We start from the raw sequence: 23,604 nt of genomic DNA on the forward strand, positions 1-23,604 counted from the left end.
ACTCAAACATAAAATATAACGTAGCAATTTTGGTATGCTAATTTTTCATACCACTAATGCTATGCGAACGCCACGGCACATAGTGGAATATTTTGTAACTACTACAAAACACGTTCAGTGTCAATGCAGTTATCAAAACTGCTTGGTGTGGTGAAATGTAATTGGGAAGGATGTTCTGTATAATTTTGCGAAAGGATTAACATTTTAATTATGTGATTGACATATAAACAACTGAGACAGTTTTCTGGAGCTACAAGTGGAATAGGTGCGGGCATTATCGAAGATGAGAAAGCGTCGTACATGTAATTCGCTGCATACTACTGTAAGGTAAGACCATTAGAAATGTTGGTTTGAAATTATTTTGCATTCAGCAGTTGACATTTTACGTCCATATTTGTATTTGAATGCTTTTGGTACAAATTAATTATGTATAAATAGGCTATAAATTGAATAATTTGATTATCTGTGATGTTGCGGCGTGCAGTCGCGTAGAAATTGACCGACGTTTCAGAGGTTATTGTTGCCTCTGTCATCAGGGCCTTGGCGATGGAGGTGTATACATCTCTTAAACGTCGATAAGTCTGTGCGAACCCCGTTAGCGTAAGCAAATTCCCATTTTAGTTATAAGGCTCTGTTTACCATTTAAAGCAATGCGTTTCGTAAGCAGGAATGTAGTTATCTAGCAAGGGACGATGTCTTGCGCTTGCGCAGACTCAGTTAGCTTTTTGGTTGGTAGTCTGTGGGAGACTACACAGCGCAACATGCCACAAGGCGTCATATTCGCCACCGTGAGAATGTTATAAAGTTGCCGCTCGTTTTTCCTAGCAACACTTAGCATGCATAGTGTAATGTAAAGAAGAAAAAAAGAATGACCGTTGAAAATGCCAAATTTAGTTTTTATCGTATTAGCATAATTTGGCATCTATGTATACATATTTTACGTTGTAGTTACGTATTGTTACAAACTAAAACTTTGTAATGAAATATAACACTAGTGTTTGACACAAATGTGTTGTAAAATGTTATAGAAAATATGAGATGTTTATACTTAACAGTTATATAGTAATTAAAGTATTTGATATAATAATAGGCCTATTGGTGTTATGTATGTTTTCTTAAAAAACTTTACCTTTCGAAGTCAGTGGTAGCTGTATGTACCACCTAGTGCAACAATCAGCAATTCTGTACTTTACCCTCAGAGGGTATTAATGGGTTTCGTATGATTCATGGAGTAAACAGCAGCTACAGTCGATTCCGGTTCATTGGGACACATCGGGACTAGAACACTTTGCCCCAATTATGCGAAGATCCACGTAAAGAGTTATAAAGGTATGTTCTTTAAGATTTGTCCCAAATAAACGGCTGCCCCGATTAACCGATGGCCCACTTAACCGGAATCTACTGTATTTCCTTACACAGCATTGATGTTTGCGATGTAGAATTGTGTTTTCTTTGAGGTAGGGACTGAATGTATTATTGTTTAAATGAGCTTCGAATCCAAAGAATTAATTAATAATGAATTCATTTTTCATTTTCATTACGTCTGTACTAAACTAACTGCAATCAATTTGTCACATGACTATAGGTATATAGTGCGTGGAATTCATTTTCGAAACCCAGCTAATTTCTTTCTATATTGTCGCAAGGAAATTCGCTACAATTGCCAGATTGTGAACCAGTTGTTGTTGCCGACTTCACCCTCTCTTTAACAGAATCAGGAACGTACTCGTTTGTAAGAATTTCTGACGTGATTCTGAAACAAAGCAAGAGACAGAAACAATCTTAATCTATGTTAATGTAGATTACAAAATATTGATGGACGCATTACGGTGCTTGCAACTGAAGCATTCATTAAAGCTCCACAGAAGTCCACAATGATGTGATGGCATTATAGCAGTTGAAGTTCGCAAACAAAGTGATTGTTCATCTTGATAACGCAAATGGTTTTATTCCATTATCAATATTATTTCACTGTTTATTAACAAACACCAGGTAAAGCGTTTTCAACGATCGAATATACAATATTGCGTATTTTGTTCTAGATAAAAATAGGGACAAAAGTATAGTATAAATCACCAGTTAGTGATCCAATTCTGGCAGAACTGATTCAAGCAGGAGGTGAAACTCTTCGTTCTGAGGTCCGCAAACTCCTTAATTTTATTTGGAATAAGGAATTGCCTCAGCAGTGGAATGAGTCTGTTATTGGACGAATTTGCAAGAAGGACCATAAAACTGGCTGTAGTAACTATCGAGGTTTTATCAGTGTTGCCAACTTCATACAATATTTTATCAAACTTTTTTTTCTTCTTCCAAGAATTCGATACGTGGACGAAATTATTGGACATCGTCTGTGTGGGTTGCGACGTAATAAGTCGACTCTGCCCAGTGCCAAAAGACATGTTGACATCAGAAGATCCACGGGCATTAAAGAATTTACTTTCTTTTGCGGAAAGTTATTTCACGGCTGCACGTGCATCCGGTGTGGGTCGTTCTGGTTCATTCTGAACGGACAGGAGGTTATACTTACATGCTCATGACGTGTTTCTCAAGTTGTGACGCATCGGAGTCAGGATGATGAAGTTCGCACGTGAGTCGTTCCACACAGGAACCTGAAGTGGTGTTAGCGTTCGTTGACCCAGAGCACGACAAGTAGTTAGCTAACAGCTGTTTCTCCTGACTGACGGCTTGTTCTTTCGGGACCTGTCATAAATATGCAACAAGCACTGACACAAAATTAACAGACCTGCTCATGTTGTCGAGATATTCAGTTACATAATTTAAATCTCGTATCTATGATTAAATGTTGCGATTGAATAATTGTCACTCTTGCTTCGTATTCAGAGGGATCAGTATTTGAATCTCGCCTGTCTGTTATCTGTCGTGGTTGAGGATTTTAGTGACTTTCCTCAATTATTCAAAGCAAATATCGGAATGGTCTTTTAAAATATGCTACACAGCGTAGTTCAAAAAACGTCTTAAAAGCCATTAATCGGCCACTTTTAAGCAGGTACAATAGGCCAGTGGTATTCAACCTGGGGTACGCGAAGACATCTTAGGGGGCACGTGAAATTAAAAAAAAATTATTTTATGATAAACACTGAAAAATCAGTAATGTAATTTATTTAATTTATTTTAGATGTAGATTATATACTATGTATAACTTGAATTATATACCAACAACTTTGGGGGTACAAAGTTGAAGAGAAATTATATCTGGGAGTACGCTAACAAAAAAGGTTGAATACCACTACGATAGGCCATAAAAGCACGAACCAGACATTTTTGACAGTTTTTGCCTCTGTACCGAAGACTGCTGGGAGGTATGTTCTGTAGGTTCCTGACACACCAGTTGAAATTGACGTGCCCAATGTAGGAAGAATTTGGGGGGTTATAACTGGGCCCAATAAAAATGCCAGTGTTTGTGGGGGTATTAATGCGAAGCGAGTGGTTCCGAAGTTTGACCACCTCATAAGCTATTTTCATGAATGATAGTTCCATTCACAAGTATCAGAGGCGTACCAGGCTTCCTTCTAACACTGGAATTGCGTCTGTTTTATAATGCAGGCGGTATACAGCTGTTCTGTTGGAGAAATTCTTCGATCTCCGTGATCGCCTATAAGAGAGCTTGCTGCCAAACACGAGACTTGTTAGCGGAAAAGAATTAGCGGTGTAAGTTTCGAATACAATGTTCGGTGGAATGTACCCTGTTAATGACACGATTGCTGAGTGAAACCTGAATTATATCGCGTAATTTGATTTTAATTACTGTGTGTTGTCACGCGTCGTTGTCAGTTTTCTTTTTCACGGTGTGAATCTGTTTGCACTTCAGTTAGTAGCAACAATATGGTGACAACAGTAATCTGATTAAATTATAACTAGACTGGCCACAAAGGAAAATATTTCGACCATGTCGGGTGAAATCTTGGATTCGCGTGTAGCCATTTTATCGATGGAGCATTAGAACTATGGAAATAACAATTTAACATTTAGAAACGCGCGTTGAAGAATTTCGGGCACGTAAAAGGCAAACTGAGCTCTTTCTGGAATATGTACCTGTGTCATGAATCGCTCCAGCAAAGCGATTTCTTTCAGTTTCTGTTGCACAGCTTCGGCTTCTGCGGCGCTTAGGTTAGGGACGTGTGGGAAGTCAGCGTCGGTATCACGGCGTCTTCGCTTCTTGCCGGTGATGACCCCGAGCTGGAGGAGGATCGGGTTTGACACCAACGCAGCTGCAGCACCTAAATTTAGACGCCAATGACATTACAACGTAACATCACGGGTTAGTGATATTCACACTGAAGTTGAGCCTTGCTTGATGAACTTACACTACAGACTTACCATTTTATGGAGACTGCATTATTTTGGCTGTGCAGGATTCTTGGTCGAATCCACTCTCACTTACTTGTCTCGAGTGAAGTGTGGGGCAATTAGCCGATAGTTTTGTAAGAGAAATCGAGCGTGTAGTGTTAAACTTCGTGATACTAGCGAGATAAAGAGACATACTTCGATTATTCTATTTAGTTTTATTCTCTTTTCCTCTTCCGTATGTCCCATCGAACATTTATAACGATACAATTTCGTCCACATTGAGATTTTTATAATCGGAAAATGGTCGGTAGTGGACAAATCTTGCGTTGCACTATTTATAATCTTTATGAATGAAATTTCGATGTCGTTAGAGTCGAAAACAAATTGCTTACACGTGCTCAATTCTTTTCACAGTATCCCTTCTGGTCCGATTAGCTTTAAAAGGCAAACTGGTTGTATAGCTGTGGTGTAAATGCGCAAATTAATAATCAGTAAATGGAATTTAGTAGAATTGTCGGTACAATTATACGACAGGAATAATCGTAATTAACGCATTTCCTCCTCTTCCTCAACAAGGAGCACATAATTGAAGACCATTTCGAAGTTGGAATGTTGTATTCGTATTTCCGTCGCCTCTCTAAGTCTTCCTGTATGTCGGATTTTTTTGAAATCATTTCGCTGTCTACCTGTTGTCTTCTTCGTAGGCTAACTGCCAGTTTCCTTCATTTCATCATTATGTTTGAGACTTCCACATTCTTCGTCATGTGATCTGTCTCTTGAATTAGTGTATGCTGGCAAGTGATTTATACGTTTGTTTTATTTGTGCATTTAAAAAGATTGCGTTGTATGTGCAGAATAACTTAAGCATCGCTGTAAATGCCGAAGTGCCGAACGAGAAAGGTCTTGTTTCTGGATACACATCCTGTGTTGTGTTGGTGCGGCAACTTCTCCGACACACTAGTGTTGCGTGTGATCGCAACTGTAGTTTGCAGGCATTAGCGTATTCTTTATGCACTCCTATCGCATATCGAATCGTTTCTGAACTATTTGTTGGTTCTTTGGAACGCTTTTAATGTAAATAGTGCAGAAGATCGAAGTTAACTTTTTAAATTCGCTTTAGGAATGTTAATGTGTGGAATTCTAGTGAGAAGTGTTGGCTGAATTAGTCAGTTCGTGGTTTTTTCTATCCCTTTCCGAGTCCCGAAATACGGCAGACAATAGAAAAGTAAAGGAAACAGTTCCCTTTATTTATTTAATTGTGAATTATCTAATACTCAGAGATTTGTAATGTCACATGGAGTCGCCAACGAATGTCGTAGTGATGTCGGAGGCGCATTTAAACTACCGGTGAATGTCGGTTACATATTTTGGAGTATTCTAAGAATGTAACATTGCAATTTAACTACCTCTGTTACATTACGTCTGCCGTCTTTAATTAGAAAATATTTTTGCAGAAATTATCAAAATAAGCTCTAGCTTTCTTCCATAGTTTTCAATATTGATCCCTGTGTTTCAGGGACTATACTTCAATTACTTGAATACCGACTATAATTATCATTGTTATGAGGAGATCGAAGTATAATATCTTTGGATATTTGTTTTGTAATGAAATATCTTTGAAGACGAAAGCCTTTGAAGAAACGTTGCAAAAGACTAGATTGATGGTCCGCTAAACGTGAACTAAAAACTTTAGGCTTTATATTCAGAGCAATATAAATGAGAGCTGGGAACAAAACAAACCTGGATTGAATGGAATCCGAAGAATTCTATTTCAGAAGTGTTTAGTGCCTTTTAAATAAAATCTTGATTAATACAGGAGTATTTTGTACGAATGCCTACCATTTTACACTTAATTTGTTATTGTAAGTGGTAAGCTAAAATGAGCCTTTATTAATCAGCCTTGTAACTCTTCTTCATCTTCACAGACTCCCTTCATCCGCCTGCAATACATCTTCACTGTTTTTCCATCTGTGTAAAATATGAGTTTCTACGGCTGCTAAACGCGACAAAGCCTTCTCGGGCGATAAGATCTGTTTATACGTATCAAACACCAGACTAATCACATCCTGGTAGCGTATTATGACTCACAGACGTTTCATACTTTTAGAGCCCTTCCTTTGGGTTCATGTTTCGTTCTTCTTCGGGTTATCATTTGAGTTCTTTCTTTCAAGTTATTCTGTAAAGACCGATGTATGTTTCGGCGATACTTGAAATCACGGCTCTGTCTCTGTTTTCCTTATGCTCAAAGAAGGTGTTACACTCCATCCATCCTACGGAATCGATTTCAGTGGTTTTTAACTTTCTCCACAGCCTTCCTCATAGTCTGAACTCCATCGCCATGTCATAACATCGATCTCACAAGTTATTTATAAACATGAGATATAATATATCTTGACGCAGATAGTTGTCTTCAGTCAGGACCCCTTTACTTTGTACATGACGGATTACACCTTAAAGAAAATTACATTTACTCTAAAAGCATCAAAGTGCTGGCTCAGAAATGAAACCCCCTTGTTGTTATTGTTATTATTAAGTCATTTGGGCTGTTCAGTCAGCATGCAAATAAATAGAATAGAATAGAATTTAATTAACTGAGATATGGCTCAAAGACTTGTAGTGTTATCACATTTATTTCCTGACGGTTACAGAGTTTGCCGTTCTGTCAGGGTGTGCGCAAAACAGATGCTTCGTGATGGAGTGTTAATTGCAGAGCTTGTTTCTGTGAACGCAGGTATGATTTAGAATAGTGCTATGACTGTGTGTGGGTTGAAATATTCGCTTATAATGACAAATTTATTTATTGGAAACCATTACTTTCCTTCTGATACTAAACCGGAAGTTATTTGAAGTTACTTTCGCCTTTTTGAAAACCAGTTGGATACAGAAACATTTCGAGTTGTTTTACAGGTCATTTAACACTCCTGGACTTTACATGAAGTTCGGTCTGACTCATGTCAGCTGTCATTATTATTCCAGCTTTATGGAGGAAAATAAAAATTTAAAGTGGTTTAAGGCACGAGTTATACGTAGAATTCCAGCCGGAAAAAAGAAGGGCAAGATTTGTTACAATAAACTTTAACGTGGTGCCCGAATTTATAACTTGTGTTGTGCAAGGCCGTGGTCTAGGCATCACGGAGTTTTCCTCCGGGGGCTTCCCCGGTTTCTCCGTGGTATCCCAACAATTACTCCACTCACACACACAGAAGAAGGCAATGGCAAACCACTTCTGATCATCTGCAAAGAACGTATATATGTATGAGCAGGGCCCTGACAACCTGAAGAGGATGAAAGGATCCTGTTCATAATATATGGACCTGTCGTCAGACAGAACACTAAAAAAAAACTTTAACGCGTGTGTCAAGATTGATATAATCCAACAGATTTATAGCAACAGTGAATATAAATTTTTGCGTAAAAAGACAGTGCGTATTTAAATTACCATAAAAATGCCGATAGTTCTGTTGCTAAGCGCTGTCGGGTTATCTTACCAAGAAGTGCCACACCAGCCAGAGGCACGAGAAGTCCTTTCAGGGCGACAGACTTGTGATTGTGATGTTTCTCGCGGTTCATGTGATGATGCGGCATGTAGTGGTTGTGCTTGAAGTCTCCGAAGATTCCACTACTTGCGATGCTACTTTCCAGACTGTTTTCGCCGCCGCTGCTGTGCCCCGTCAGTCCACCAAAATCGTATCCCTCGCTGTAGCTCAGACCAGAGTGATGATACTCTAGATGAGCGCGGAAGGAACAAATACACTGACAGTGTGCTTCGAAGTAACATTTATATTTACTTCAAATCTAAAAGTTCTTGACTATGGTGATGAGTTATTTGAATAAAAATTTTCTTGGATATTATCCATCGTCTAGTAAATAAAATATAACGTAAAACGACGTTTCGGATATGGGGCTCTATCTCCGTCTTCAGGTTCCTACTCAGTTGGGCCCACTAGATAGAGCTAATCCCTATCTCCGGACCTATCCGAAACGTCGCTTTACGTTATATTTTATTTACTAGACGATGGATAATATCCAAGAAATTTTTTATTCAAATGATTTATATTTACTATATAAGGATCGCAAGAACTAACTGTAATAGACGCCAGATGTCTTCGGGGTCGTTGCGTCGCTTAATGTGGTAGAAGTATACCGACGTTTCAGAGTTACTTTCTGCTCATCGCTCTGATTTTGGAGGAAACAAGTGTCTCTGAAACGTCTGTAAGATTCTATCAGACGACACGGCTTTACAACGAAGAACACAACCATATTCATAATCGCCACCGTGAGAACCTCAAATCTGAATACGTAGTAGGCAAATTAATGGTATTATCCGTATTTTAAAACTGGCTTAGTAAGGTACCCGCGGGTAATAAGGCCCTGAAGGAAATAAAGCCCGCTGTCTATTTTGTAATTAATTGTTTCTCCTTTCTGTCACCTTTTGAGCATTAATGTCCAGTTTAATGCGCCAAGAAGTCATTTGATTTACTTTTCGTTGCTTTCTTATAAGAATTTATCAGATTTAATTAATTATTTGTATGTTTGGAACGTATTTTGAAAGATTTTAACGTCATTCTTGAATAATTAAAAACAAACCTTAAAAGTTTGTTTGTTACACACTGTTAAAGTGAAATTAGCCTTGTGTACGTTTGGCCTTATTATATATGACGATTCCTGAAAGATCATATATGGATATATAAATTTTAATTGAAGTATTTTAAGTGTATTGCTTTTGTAGGTGTACACTTTTTTTCGTACGTGGTGTTTATAACCTGCTGGTACCTTATTAAAATGTTACAAGAATGAATATTCTGTAGTTAGATTTTGACGTGTTCTGAGCAACACGAAGAAAATTGCTTATTTACCTGGGTAATTTTGCGACGACGATGAATACAGAGATTTACTTTCCAAGCTCTGTCCTCTGTGAAATTGACTCTCCCCCAGTGCATCCACTTTGGATTCGGCGTGTCTTGTCGGATTCTGCTTTGGCGGCTGTTCAGTGATGGAAATGAAATGTGCATGTCGGTGCTTGTTTCCCTGAATATTGCCTTCAGCATTATTTCCATTCGTAATAATAGCGCCGCTGCCATTCATGTAATAACACATGAACAAACAAGTTGAAAGTAACGTAAGCCGTGGAGCCATGCTTTCTTATTATTGTTGTTGTTGTTCAACGTGTTTCATGTGCTTAATATTTTCAGAAGCGTTTTATATTTCAACACCAAATACACATATAACTGCACTGGATGTTTTGTCACTGAAAAATTCTGTAAAAATGCACTTTACGAGAACTTGTTTGCAAATGTCGTTACATGTTGACTGACGTTTCCTTTTAAGCAACCCGATTGTCTCGCTTGGAGACGTCTTTTCTTCATTCAGACCGAAACAGTAGTTCACGCGTGCTGGGACAGTCTAAGGACAATGACACAACTACCTATTTAGTTCTTTTGATGACAATTGACAAGAGATCTACGCATATATGCAGTACCGATTTGTGACAGGTTACAACTCGTGTTCTGTTATTTTCTTACATGTGAAGGTAAAAGTGTTGAGTTTTATTGCGAAACGAAAATACCTCACATTTTGATGTTAAAAAATGTCACTTTCTTTTGCTCAATTTCTGGGTCATAACAACAAAAGATTCTTACCATTGTAGTTTGCGTTGACTTTTCAAAGGAACACCCGGAAGTATTTATGACAGACTCTGCAGAATTACGTTTGTCGCGTGTTAAGAATGGGCAGTGAGTTTCGGTTTGTTTCACTTGAAGATGGAAAGTAAGTGAAGCAGGGAAGATATTCGATGGGATGTAGTGGCTAACATGAACTGAGAAAATGCGAAGGAAATAAGAGTTCAGACAAGATGTCACTCAGTCGAAAATTAACGATTTTCTCCGGTGTTAAGCGTATTAATTATGACTAAATATAATTATTTTTAATTCAAGCTGCTAAGTGTTGTAACACCTGAAGAACTTTCACGATAAAGCCAAGAGAGAAAGGAAATTACTGTCTGTGTCATCCAAGACTTCCAAATGCCTATTTAAGAACTAGGCGTGTCACAGAATGGTAAGACGTTGACCATTCGGCTTCTTAATGCCCTTCTCTGGAAGTAGATGTAGATATGTAATTATGATCATTACATCTGTGGGCCAAAGTAAAATGTTAACAAAGGACGTTTCATTTCAAGACCTCATTCACATTGTTCCTTGCATGTCGTTTACCGGCAGCATAATTCGATTCTCCAAGCGAAAGTGAAGTAATATATATACACATACAGGTATTTCCGAAATTGACTCTAAAAAAGTATATATCGTTATTTTACACTGAAAACTGAACAGAAAACTTTTGATGCATATGGACCTAAAGCGTTCATTTATTGAGGTATGACTTAGATCTGGCGCCCCAGAAACGCAGGTGAATTTCTACCAGATTCTGTGGCGTGATAACCTGAAATCTTACCGATATATATATATATGCACTTTTTGACATAAAATTACGGGATAGTATTTGAGGTTATCACGGCGGTGAGTCTGAAGACTGCTGTCTTCTGGGCTATTGCGCCGTGTAGTCTGGTAGATTTCCACCAACGTTCACATTCATCGCCCTAATGACGGAGGCAGTGTGGCCTCTGAAACGTTGGTGGAAATCTACCAGACTACACGGCGCAATAGCCCAGAAGACAGCAGTCTTCAATTACGGGATGCTTTGTATGAAGTAATCATGCGTGATAGTTTTCTTTAATCGTGGGGTACTATTAACCTCTGACATATTGGTTTCTGCATTCATAAGCGTGTTCGGATTTATGTTTCCTACTAACTATGCGGTCCTCGCGTGAAGCTGTTAGTTGATTGAGAGCAGTCTTTCGTATTCCCATGCGCCTGCTGGCAAGTCCACCGTTCCATTGCTGCAGTTAGTAATTTCCTGGAATTATTTGCTCTTGCTGTCAATATAACTGGTTCTGTTTAAGTGACATTTTAACGTTCGTTGTAATTCTCCTGTGAGGAGGACAAAGTCCTAATATTTTGGGCCCCGTGATCGAGCTAGTCGAGGCAGAGGGCCTAACGGATTTGGCTTTTGTGCACTGTCCACTTTACACAAACTGTTGCATCTTACTTCTTCTTTATTGGCTTCTAAAAGTGATTTTCCCAGATTTGTGGTTATTTAAAACTTGAATACTTTTCGTATTTATTCGTATCATCTGATATAAATTTTCAATTTCGTTTCTTCTCCCAGTCTGACATCGGTGTAGTAAAATCTTCTGCCTTCAGGTAGAACGAAATTGAATATGGGGTCGTGGTTCCACTCAAGTGGGAATTGATGTAGATGGGGATGCGTGTATTTGCGGGTAACGCCTACGTCTTCCTGTTTCGTATTCGAATTCTTTTCAATTGGCAATTTTTACTGAGGGATTTCATGGGTTCCCTCAAGGACAGTGTGGGATAACACCTAAAGTAGGCCACGATACGCTTCTACCAAATCCTTACCTAGCGAGATTGAAGGTTTTTACTGCAGCGAGTTTGAAGTCTGGTAGATCTACTATACTGAACGGCCCAGAAGATTTCAAATTCTTATCTGATCACCATACAGGAACATTTCAAGCATTTGAGTAGACTATTTAGAATGTCTGCAGTTGGATAGGCGTCGTTATGTAACTTAAGAGTCAATCGAAGAGTAATTGTTCAGTAAGACACCCACATAGAACGAACTGAATCCATCGTAGAGGCGCAAGTTTAAAATGTTTTCATAATTTAATATGGGAGATATACAAAATTTACATCGAACAGGGAATTCTGGACACCACGTGGATGAGAGGATGATGTTCCATCATTATCCTCTGTGTTAACTTTTAACACTTATCCACTTAACACGATATTGTTATGTTTCCACCAAATAAATGAGCAGAAGTGACTTTAATTTTACTCGTACACCAAAGTGTAGCAAAGTGTTATGGGACTGGAACATCGGTGTTTATTAGGAGATGCTAATCTTCAAAGGACACTTGAAGAAAAGGGTTAACGGTGCAGTAGCTGGTTCTAGGTCAGGGCTTTTCATTTTGAGTCCCGTTTTTGATGTCTGTTTCTCGCTGAGCTGTTCAGTTGTATGAAATCGTGTTTTTGAGTTATGGAAAGTATGTGTGTAAACCTTGTCTTTTACCATTCCCGTCTTGGTATGTGTTGCTATCATTATTACGCCCTTGAAGTCTACGTTTAACGATAACACCATATCGTTTAAAGACGGACCAACGTTTTCTAAAAAGCTAGTCAGCGATGTAGAAATTAATCAATACGGGGGGCTCCCACATCCACATTATATGTAGCACGCCAGCAGAAAAGGAGACAGAATGTTAAGCAACAAGGCTGTATATTTCTCTCTCTCTTTTTAACCCCCTCTCAGCCCTTTTCGGATCTCAAAGTTACTGTACATGCGCACAAAAATTTTTCCGGCTTCTTCTTCAAGGACTATTTTTATTTTATTTTATGTTATCTTCCCGCCATGCGCCGTCGCGGCGCTGATGTTGCTTCCAGGAGGAAACTGGGTGAAGCCGGCGTCCGCCTGTCAGTTGTTTCACGGCAAAGCTGACACGAGGGTTTTCGAAAGGCAAATATTACGACCGCTTGCATGATAAAATAAAATGTGCACATCATTAAACTATGACGAGTTTTCGTAATGTATTATTTTAACTAAATAATGACTGATGCTAATTAAATATCGTTAATTTTAATTTTATCCATAATTACTGAATGTGTTAAAGCTTGCGATGTGTACTCTAATGGAAAATACTCAACCGGCTATCGACTTTATTTGTATGTTGACTCCTGTTACGTGTGACAAATATGAATGCGGTGTATTTTAGTATCAGAAGCGGCAGTGTATCAACATCAGTGCCTGTGTGAATGTGTCGAGAGACGCACATTAAGATTTACAGTGAAAAATAAATAAAATAAATGTATGTCGCAATATCAGACAGAAAGGAATTATTATTGACTTATTAACATTTATAAAAGAAACGACGTTTTTTAATTGCTCAGGTAAGTAATTTTTTTTTTAGGATTTGTGTTTTTAGAATATCATCCGACCACGCGGTGCTTGTGTAATGATAAAATATATTATTCCCCACTATTTCGGTGTCCACCCTCGTCCTCCTCTGGCGGCCTATTAAACTTTATTTGTATAATAAGCGGAATTCTATTGTAAATGTGAGATTTTGGCACTACGTATGTTTGTAAGTATATAAATATTTGTGTTCATGCGGATATTTAAACTAGAAAATTAGTAACATTATCATATCTTATATAATTTCGAAGATATTTATAATTTCTCCTTATATTCACCACTAATTATTATGGATGTCAGTCGATATGAAATTTAATTTCGATATAGGAGGTGGTCAAATCGATATCGAATTGTTTTATCGGTTTATAAAATGTTCAACTGCTCTAGCAGCTAATTAACACTATATTCTTGCCATTGTTTATATTACAAATTGTCGTACATAAATTTACATTGAAAAATAAAATTTTACTGCTACTTAAATAAGGGGATGGCTGTAGGCATAGAGGTTTGACGAGGTTGTGAGTAATTGTTTGCTAGTTACTATAAACTCGTTTGTTTTCTTTCTTTATTCGGAAGGCTTTGAGAAACAGTCGTGATTCTTATGTTATCTGCTTCTTTACATACAACACATGGTATTGATTTTAAAAAAGCTATCATAAAATGTAAGTTCTCCAGGTGAAAATTGTGCAATATACAAGCTGTTACATGCAAATTTAAAACAAAATTTGACTCTGCAGTTATTTTGTGCATATTTCAATAAAATTTATATTTAATCATATATTATGGTACTTTGCCATTTTTGAATGATTATTATTAAAGGTGAAGAAAATTGGTAAATTGTTTTAGAAAATAATGCCAGAATGTGTTTCTTGGCCCTTGGGTCCAACAATAAAACTGTTCTCGCCCTGAGGAAAGAAGTAAAGTTGAACGACCCGTGTCTGTACCAGTGAAATTCGTGTCGATGTTGGTCTTCTGTGTTCTAATGCTATGTGGATTAGCCAAATGAATTTTAAGTGGGAAACATGAAGGCTAGGGACCACGTGGAAGACCTAGGAGTACGTGGAAGGTAATAATAAAATAGATCTTAAAGAAATGAGATTTGAGGGTGTGAATTAGAGTCATCTTCCATTCGACGACCCTTGTGAAAAAGTTATAGGCGGGGTATTTATCGACTAACTTAGCGACTGTTTGCATCTCAAGAAGGACTCGGCTCTTCAGCATGTATCTCCGAAACTCTGGTATCTACCTACAAGTCCACACGGCGTTACAACACAGAAGATCAACATCAGCTGCTTCTAGGAACCTTTTGCCCGCTGTCCGCATGCTCTTCTTTTCACGGCCAGAACTACGCGTATTTAACACTTTGAATAATTTTTTATGGGTAAACTACAAAGTGTACATGAAAATGACACTAGCGTCAACGGGAACGGTATTTCTGGGTGTTTTTGGTTTTATTCGTGGGATATTAATATTAATTCATGATTTTATCACGTGGGACTCGAAAATAAATTGTCCAGAATGCGGATCCAGATCGAAAGAGCGCAGTTGTTTATGTGGCGTGTGATATCCGTGCAGGGTATGATTAGGCACGTGTATCATAAAATTCCACCATAAGTGTGTATGATTTAACCGTGGTTAAAAGAGTTTTTACAAACAGGGTTTTTATTCTCTTACCAGTACACACGTGGATTTAGAACGCAAATACTTGTTTTGCTGGTAGTAACCATCGTTGCTGTGAATATGTTTACACCGTAAATAGCTGATGTATAATATTTTGTACGTTCTTTATGCATGATATGTAAAATGAATATCGCGTATCATTTACGCAGCAGCTGAACTTCTGTTCATCAATCCTCTTTTGTCCCATCCAAAGTTTTTTTTTCCGATCACGAATCTTATCCCATTTTATGAGAAACTGTGACAACAAATTATTGATACGTTATGAATGTATTGTGTCGGTCATTAACCGTTTTGTCTCAAAACGTAAATTAACTTATACATTTATCTCGTCAGATACACAACGGATCGAAAAATATTTGTTCGTAAATAATAAATGAAGAAGCGATACAAATTAGATTCTGTGCGATGGGTCACTAGCTAGGAACTTCATAAAATCCGAGCGTAGAAATCCTGTAGACGCTAATAGTGCGTTTTTAAATAACTTTGCTGAAGAATGCCGGTCTGCTCCCTTTTTTTTTCCCCGAATTGACAGGAATGAATTTAATTAATCAGTGATGTTACATATTTATCTTACAGTGTGCCTACCGACAACAGAAATTACCCCTTAGGAAATAGTAACAGATTCTTTTTCTGTCTCTTGACAAAAGCCGTATTAATAGCCGCCAGACGTCAGTAAATCCGACATAAACCTCAAGTAATGGTGCAAACTAACTGCAGATAAGGATTTGCCGAAAACATTGCCTCGGTCCCTGCTATAATATTGATTTTTTATGCTCTTACATGGGTATCTCTCCCCGCGTCCATCTTTGAAGTAAAAGGACCAGTCTTTAGGTGTCCGCTGACTGAGAAATATTAGTGAAACATCAACGTAAGGGACACTCTGCTGTGTAAAATATTTGATTGCGGCACAAAGGACACTGATAGATTGAAAATCAGTTCGCCGTTTTCAGTTTCCTTTTATGAAACAACATGTGAGTCTTTACAGAAGCTTTAAATTCGATAAAAGTCGTAAACGAAATATAGGCCTACTTAGTAGAAGAATTCATTGTCGATGCACATGGTTACAGGAGAGTTTGTCTTAAGAATTTGAAGTGTAGTTTAGAAATAAAATACAGTTAAGGAGTTGAAAACAATCTAATCGTTTAAATATTAACTTTTCCCACTTATTCAGTAGTATGAGTAGTGTAATTATGAATTTATTAGAGACGTCAAACATTTATGAGTAACTTTTATTAAATTTCATCAACATCAACAACAACCATTTCAGAATCATACTTGTTGTTCTCTTCCGACTCTATCGGCGATATGAAACTATTCTCTCCATCTTTCTATGGGTCTTCCTGTTTTTTTTTCTTTCGGAGAGTACGTAAAAATGTATGTAAGTTATTATTTCACATAATATTGTCAGCTGATAAATAATTTTTTTAATATGGAAAATACTGGTATATTATTTAAATCTTCCCTTTGAATTCGGCATTTAGAATTTTGAATATACACACACGCACACTGTTAACTGCTGGACAGGGGACTTCTGTGAGTCTGCACTTGGTGCTTCTCGCTTCTGACGCCCACCAGAGCTTATGCCGCTCTGGTAATGTTTGTGGACTCAATACCTTTTTTGTTCCGTTTGGAGGTACAGTGACCCGGAAACTTGAAAGCACTCCTCCGTCACTCTCAGATAGGCAGCGTGTAGTGATGGTAGGAGAGAAATCAACTCGCTTCGTATTGAACTTCTTTGTGTGATGGTTTTAGTTCTTGTAATTTCCATTGCAAATAAAATACAGTAAAATCTAAAATTACTTAATTTGATATGCCTGTATATCCCTTTGCGTCATCTATTAATATTAAAGGTAAATATGCAAATGTAGGCGGACTTTAATTCAAAAGAGGCCTTGAAATCCCTTCCTGTTCTGCTCATCTATTTTTTTACACGTAATGGAAAGACTGAAAATTATTTCATGTGTGTGTGTGCGCGCAAATGTTTTGATGTAATTGAAAAGGAAGTAGAGCGTGAGGATGTGATGAGATGTTGGCGGGAAAGGAATAAGAAACCAGAAGAATGAATATATAGATAAAAAAATAACTTTGGCACGTATGACGGGAAAAGTTGAAATCGGAATGAAGAAGGATGAAGGCAGAACTTAGAAAGGACATACGTACTTCAAATAAGAGGAAGGAGAGTTTGCGAGGGAGAAGTGTTGAAGCTGCCTTTGACAATTCGGAAGGAAATGGTGAGATTTGTGATGAGCAGACAGGGGAAGGAGCAGGGATGGGGTGGAGAAAACCTAACTCATCACGAAGGGGCAAAATAGGGTTGGTGCCTGTGTTTGGAACGAGCGGATAGTTGGGAAAGGGGGGTGAGATAGGGTTTATACTTCATACTTGGAGCAGATAGAGTCTGTGGGACGTAACCAAGAGGATCTTGGGATGTGACTACGCTAAGGATTTGCGGTCATCATTGTTAAGGTGAAAGAAAGACATGATTACCAAATGGTGTATGGTGTAGCTTCCTGTTGACAAGTACACTTGAACCATGAGCTCTAAGGAGAAACTTTTCAAATACCGAATGATACTAAAATCCTCCTTATATACAGGGTGGGTGGGACGTAAGTAGGCATTAAATAAGCGCTATACATTGGAAATATAGAGGTTATAACCATTTCTCAATGCCTACTTACTTCCCACCCAGCCTGTATATAACCTCCATAATAATCGGTTCTTTGTAATCAAGCATAGCTTACAGATAGTTGTGTAACAGTTATCGATCTATCGTTGTCTGTAAATTCTATGAAATACATATTGATAACGTGTACGGTTCTTGAATAAAACTGTTTCAGAGATCCGCTTGAATGCGCGGCGACGAAAATAGCACGTGTTACATAAACCATACATTTTGAAAAGTGGAAACAACTGTTCGTAATATTTCAGAGAGCTACGAAATCGAACAACACTTTACCAGCACGCAATTAGCAAGTCCGATGCATTTAATTTCTGTTACCGTAGTTTCTTTAATTGTTAAAAGCCTGACACGTGCCTTTCGAATGCCCATGCATTCACATAGTGGCAGTGAGTAATCTTTGGGAGGGAAAGAAACATTATAACGAATAGCTGGTGAAATGGAGGCAATCTGAATGCATACGTGAGCATCTAGTCTATTATTTCTGTTTGTTCTTAATTATCTCCTAGTCCAGCTCTTCATCATATAAGTTATTCTGAGTTCATACTGCATCCAGTAACACGTAAAAAAGTATATTAAACCAGGAAGATGTAATGAACGCTTTACCTCAATTAATTATGAATTTATAACAAACCTCCATTTCCACAACCGTCGCGTCATCGAGTCTGCTTTGTATTCGGAACGTAACCGCTTAGGATCTCACGTGGTAGAACGATTAAAATAACTGCGGATTTTTTGAGTTTCCTAAGCCCCTCCAGACACATTATGGGAAAGTAGATTAAGATAGGCTACGGCCACTTCCTTTCACATCCCTTTGTATTCATAGTTCAAACCGTCATGTCACCATGTATGTGACAATATAGTTAAAACGTAGTTAAGTAGATAAGAAACAAGTCAGCTATCAAGTGAAAGGAACATGCTAAAACGTAGATCGGAAAACGTCCAGGGCAGACACCAAGACGTCAACATATCAGATGGACCTTGGACGTAGATGCCGATGTTGGGTTGTGACGTCGTGTCGTCTTATACGTGGTTACCAACGTTTTTGAGAAAAGTATCTCCTGAATCACAACCCAAAGGACCACAGTCGACATATTCACCGCCATAAGAACTTCAGGTCTCATACGTAGTGGTTATTTTACAAAGGATTGCACTGGCGAATGACTGCTGGTCGTCATGGAACTGGAAATTGTGTCCAATTATTTGTACGAAATGTGGCTATAGTGGGCCTAGAGGCTTGCAGGTATGTCACTGACCTGCAAATATAATGTTTGTGGAAGTTACTAAATTCTCATCCGTGAAAATGTAAATTGTAAAATAAATTAGACAGATGTGAAACAAATAGGAAATATTGGAGAGTAGAGGAAATGAATCAAAGTAACACAAAACTAAACGAGAGTGTTACTCATATTAATGCTGTTCGAAGAGTTGAACTGAATCAATTTTGTGGTTCTTGGGTGATGATGATTCCTGGAATTTCAGACATAACGTTAAGGAAAGAGAAAAGTCCGAGAGTAAGAATTATTCTTGACGAGGCTGGTAACGAAGAACTACGAACCAGAAGTGAAGGATAACTACAGAGGGAAGTCATCATTACGATAAAAAGAGCATAGTGCTCCCCTTACGTGCTATTCATATACGCTACTGGAAATAATTGAATACCCCCTCCCTTCCCCTCTTCAGAACTGCCGTCAGGGTTTATAGATTTTTCATGACGTGAAGGAACTGTGAAAGGAAAGTCATAATAATTCATCTCGGACTTATAGTTCATAAACGTGTATGTAGGCTATACTTTAGGCATGAGGGGAAGTAAAAGTTTTAAGATATTGTCGCTTGATTGTGTGGGTGTATGTGTTTACTCGTATAACGTGTGAGCCCATAAATCGACAATTGAAATCTAGTATTAAGTTTGTACAATTAAGTGCACCCTAACTCAAGATCCCCTTTTATTATAGTTTTCTCCATTAAAGAACGCGCCATTTTGCTTCGGAAGGCTGCTTGAAACAGAATTTGAATTACATGCCAGAGAATTTAAATAAATGTGTGAGCCAGTACGGTCCTCCAGAATAGCACATTAATGAATGAATATGAATGTTACGACGCCATATTTGCACTGGCGTGTTACTTAGGCCGTCTGCAGCAAAACCTGCGTTACACATTCTCGCACAGAAAAGGTTCGGCTCATCTTGCAATTAATTAAAGGGAGGATGTTGGACAAACTTGGGAGGGGAAAGTAGGATCTTAATCAAATTCCAGGGCACCGAGAAGCATGTTATATTGTGGGCAGTGCTGGACCCTCGTTAGAGATTACGGTGCTACATAGGTACTAAAGTGCACGCTTCATATAATACCTCCACCGAACTGAGGTAATTCCACACAGAATGTAACTGCAGCAGTTAAAATCAGTGTTTGTTTTTAAGCCTTCATGCTAGAAGATTTAGTTTATTCCACCGAAGGAAGTTGGATTCTTCTTCCGTAAATATTCGCTCACAGTAAACACGTCCGTCTCAGACGATACATATTTAATCGAGATGGCCTCCGACTCAGAAAGTTAAACACGTTTGGAGCACTAACCATGTCTGCTAGCTACGCAATGTTAATTTATTTGTCTCTCAGATATGAAGGAATTCCGAGTTTTGTATGATCTTAGTCGCAAAAATGATCATATGTTTGTAAATGGACGGCATTAGCGGAGTTAGTTTGCATAAATATTCCCTCACTAAAGGAACTCTGATGTTTAAAATATTTTAATCAAGATGGTCTTCGATTAAGAATGATTGAACACACTTTGAAAACTGAACATTCCTACCGCTGATAAAATGTAATTAACATATTTGTCCTTTTGTAGAAACGATGTGACAAAAATTAATCACAGTTTTTTTTAAAATGAACATTGCGGAGTTAATTTAAAAAAAATAGTTATATTGACGTAAGCAATGTGCATTGTTTTGATGTTTAAACACGTCGCGTAAATTAAGCGAATTAATGTTGTCATGACATAACAACAGAGATTGCAATCCTTGCGATAGAAAACTATTTGTAACTTGAGAATAACTGGAGTTTGAAGACAAAATAGTGCTTAAGAGTAAGCCTACAGGGATAAAATCCAGTAAACGCTGTTGGTAAAAGGGAACGAATGCGACGAATACATGTGTTAAGTTAAACACTGAATACATAGACCCTTTCATTTTGTCACATGCATTTCTCTTTTCAGTCGATTTAAACAAGAGAGAGGAGTACATGGTACTAGCTGACTCTGTCCTTTGTAATACTCTGCTTTTCACGAATTGCTTTTGTATGTATATTGCGTATTTGTTCTGCTTGAAATTACTGTTTTAGAAGAGTCTTTTTCGAATACGAATTCTAAGAAATCTTCATCATATGTTCTGAAAAAGTTAGATTTGAGACAATGGCAGGCATTGTGATTGCCCTCATAAACATGCACGGTACTGTATTCTTGTGTCTGTAACAGTCGAAACGTATAGTCACTCAAGGTCTAGGATTGCTGTTTTCGTACTTAAAAAGATCACACTTAATATCATCATGTAAACAGAATGAATCAAAATGATGTATACACATTGCAATATGCAGTACTAAGTAAACCTGTGTGCATACAACGTTCGGGGAATTCTGTACATCTTATTTTACGTGTTTGTTATGTTACAGTTTTCCAATTTGAATACGAGTTAATTGTACGTGCGCCCTGAAATGTGTCTGCTTCCGTTCTGATCATTTGTGCCCAACCCGCATCGAATTTTTGGTATTTGTCGTGTATTTATTATATTGTTTTTGATACTCAACTGCTGAGGTTGTGGCAATTAAGATATGGTATAATAATTATGAATAACGTATCATTGAAGATGCAGGAGGAAGTAACTGTTGCCTCCTTCAAAATACTATATCCAAAGTCGCTTTGCCAGAAACTTCAATTAGGATAGTTTGTTCCCAGGCGAGACTGAATCTAAGTAGCTCCAAAGATAATCAGAGACATTACTTATGTGTCAACCGGTTCTTTTTAATACTACTTAATTACCTTTAGTGTTTGTAGTAGCCATGAAAAGACTGTAGGCCTTTAGAATACTGTAAAATTTTTAATAAAACTGCAATAATACTATATTTGTTACAATTTAGGCCCCTTTATATCATGTGTAGAGGAAACTCGGTTTATTCTAATTGCTGCCTCATGTTTTCATAAATGTGTATATTGTAAACATATCGTCATTTGGGGGGATGAAAAATTAAAGTATTTGAAAACGGAGCAACTTGATTTTCATTTCTGTTGTACAGCAGTGGATTTCGCTTGTAAATTTTTGACAGACTACAGATTTTATATACATATATGTTGATATAATCTTGTATCTCACAGGTCTAGAAGTGGAGGTGTGTGGGATGATAGAAGACTGGTTTCTAAAGTGGAGAGCAGTCCACTTGTTGAATAGGAAGGTAGTGTTTACCAACGATTCTTAATCCTAGACAGGCTTTCAGCAGAGCTATGCATTTATTATAGTTCTTCGTGATTCCTATTTCGAGCACAACCCGAAGTCGGCTATGGGAATGTTATTTTATAGAGGGATGGAGACTTAGTCTATTGTAATGCTCGTCTGCCCCCCCCCCCCTCAATAAGTTTGAAACAATAAACGCATTTCGATCAAACATCCTTACACTAAAGGCTACTACACCATTTTAATCTTTAATTTTGTGCCATCAAAATGTCACTCTGCCAACTTCTGAGTTTGGGCAACACTAGCTATACATAAATGAATGAAAATGTTCAAAACATTAAAAATTTGGTTGAATGTGTTTTGTATCGACTGATTAATAGTTGTAATTACTACACAACTACATAACTTCTAATTGTAAACGATAATATTGTTTTATTAACATTTTATATTAACACTGTGTTACAAAATTATGCTTTCGACTCCTTATAGTTATGACGTAAATAAGTTATGAAACGTAAGAGCAGAACATTTGTGTTCACACTCGTGGAATGTACTGTACAACAACAGTGTTGTACTGCGCATCTGTTCGCGTTGTACCAGAAACGCCCAAACTGTTGTTGATTGTTCCCTAGACGATTGTAGGGTATGAGCAAGCTTTGTTACTATGTCGCTTAACTTGAAGTTCCTGTGGAACGCCTTTAACAGATCCGACACTTTCGTTATTGAGCGTAATTTGTTTATTAACGTGCCTTGCCGAGTAAAGTTTTGCTCCCGATGTGAAGACCGCGTGTCCTCAACCCTCGCCGACACCGTCGTGGACTTAGGAGATCGTCGTCAACTACCGCCAACATTTCCTTCTGTTTCTTCCTACTCCTTTAGTAATATTATCTCTTGTAATTATTATTCTTTGCTTCCTCACCCGCTCATTTTCTTCTTCTTCTTATTCACGCTTTTCTTCCAGTTCCATCTCTTTGATTACCTTTCATACCCATCGGCACTCCTTCCTCGTATCTCGTTCTTCCCAAATATCTCATGTTCTTTGTTTTTCTTCTAAATCCCACCCACTTTTTAAATTCATCTGAATTATTATCTTCTTTCAGTCTCTCAGACCTGACCATTCACCACTCTATCACCTTTAAAAGTTTCGTAATGTTTCCGTTCTCGATTAATGTACGTCTCCATTTTACATTTCCTGTTTTTGTTATGTTGACGACGTCGACTGCTGCTTATCTCCTGGTTCTGCTGTGGGTGTTTAGAAGTAAAGAACTTGGGCCGCGATTGCTGCTTCCTGCTTGGCAGAGCTCCAGATGGAGACTGTGTGACGAGCAGGGACTATTGCTGATCGATCAAATATTACTCCTTTGTGTCAGGCTGCCAGTGCTGCAGGATTCCTTGTGCTGCAATATTATTAAGTTACAGGCTGATACTTTCGAACTGCCACGGTGTGGCTCGGAG

At 37.9% G+C, this 23,604-nt stretch overlaps 2 protein-coding genes across 4 annotated transcripts in view; one reads left to right on the forward strand and one right to left on the reverse strand.

Moving 5' to 3' along the window:
• The first annotated feature begins 187 nt into the window (after positions 1-187).
• Positions 188-23,604, forward strand: part of LOC110839536 (uncharacterized) — a 78,519-nt gene continuing 55,102 nt past the window's right edge. Inside the window, exon 1 of one of the 3 annotated variants that reach the window (XM_022083815.2) lies at positions 188-327. The gene's annotated coding sequence lies outside the window, so the exon portion shown is untranslated. Of the gene's footprint in view, positions 328-6,943; positions 7,040-12,870; positions 13,326-23,604 lie in introns of those variants that run through there. The other 2 variants (XM_022083819.2, XM_022083817.2) reach the window with 2 other exon arrangements.
• LOC110839539 (uncharacterized) lies at positions 323-9,613 on the reverse strand. Its single transcript, XM_022083846.2, has 5 exons — positions 9,165-9,613; positions 7,797-8,033; positions 4,054-4,238; positions 2,528-2,700; positions 323-1,753 (listed from the first exon to the last, which is right to left on the reverse strand). The coding sequence occupies exons 1-5, from the start codon at positions 9,442-9,444 to the stop codon at positions 1,621-1,623; spliced, it is 1,008 nt and encodes a 335-aa protein (XP_021939538.1). The 5' UTR covers positions 9,445-9,613; the 3' UTR covers positions 323-1,620.

This window comes from Zootermopsis nevadensis, unplaced genomic scaffold (genome assembly GCF_977971745.1).
Source record: "Zootermopsis nevadensis isolate Lab colony 2312 unplaced genomic scaffold, Znev_1.0 Znev_ptg000009l, whole genome shotgun sequence".
NCBI classification, from domain to species: domain Eukaryota; kingdom Metazoa; phylum Arthropoda; class Insecta; order Blattodea; family Termopsidae; genus Zootermopsis; species Zootermopsis nevadensis.

Coding starts and splice junctions, on each gene's coding strand:
- LOC110839539 (XM_022083846.2), bottom strand. CDS start 9,444: ATGGCTCCACGGCTTACGTTACTTTCAACTTGTTTGTTCATGTGTTAT. Junction 2,701..4,053: donor TGGAGCGATTCATGACACAG/GTACATATTCCA, acceptor TATTTATGACAG/GTCCCGAAAGAACAAGCCGT. Junction 1,754..2,527: donor GAGAAACACGTCATGAGCAT/GTAAGTATAACC, acceptor GCTTTGTTTCAG/AATCACGTCAGAAATTCTTA.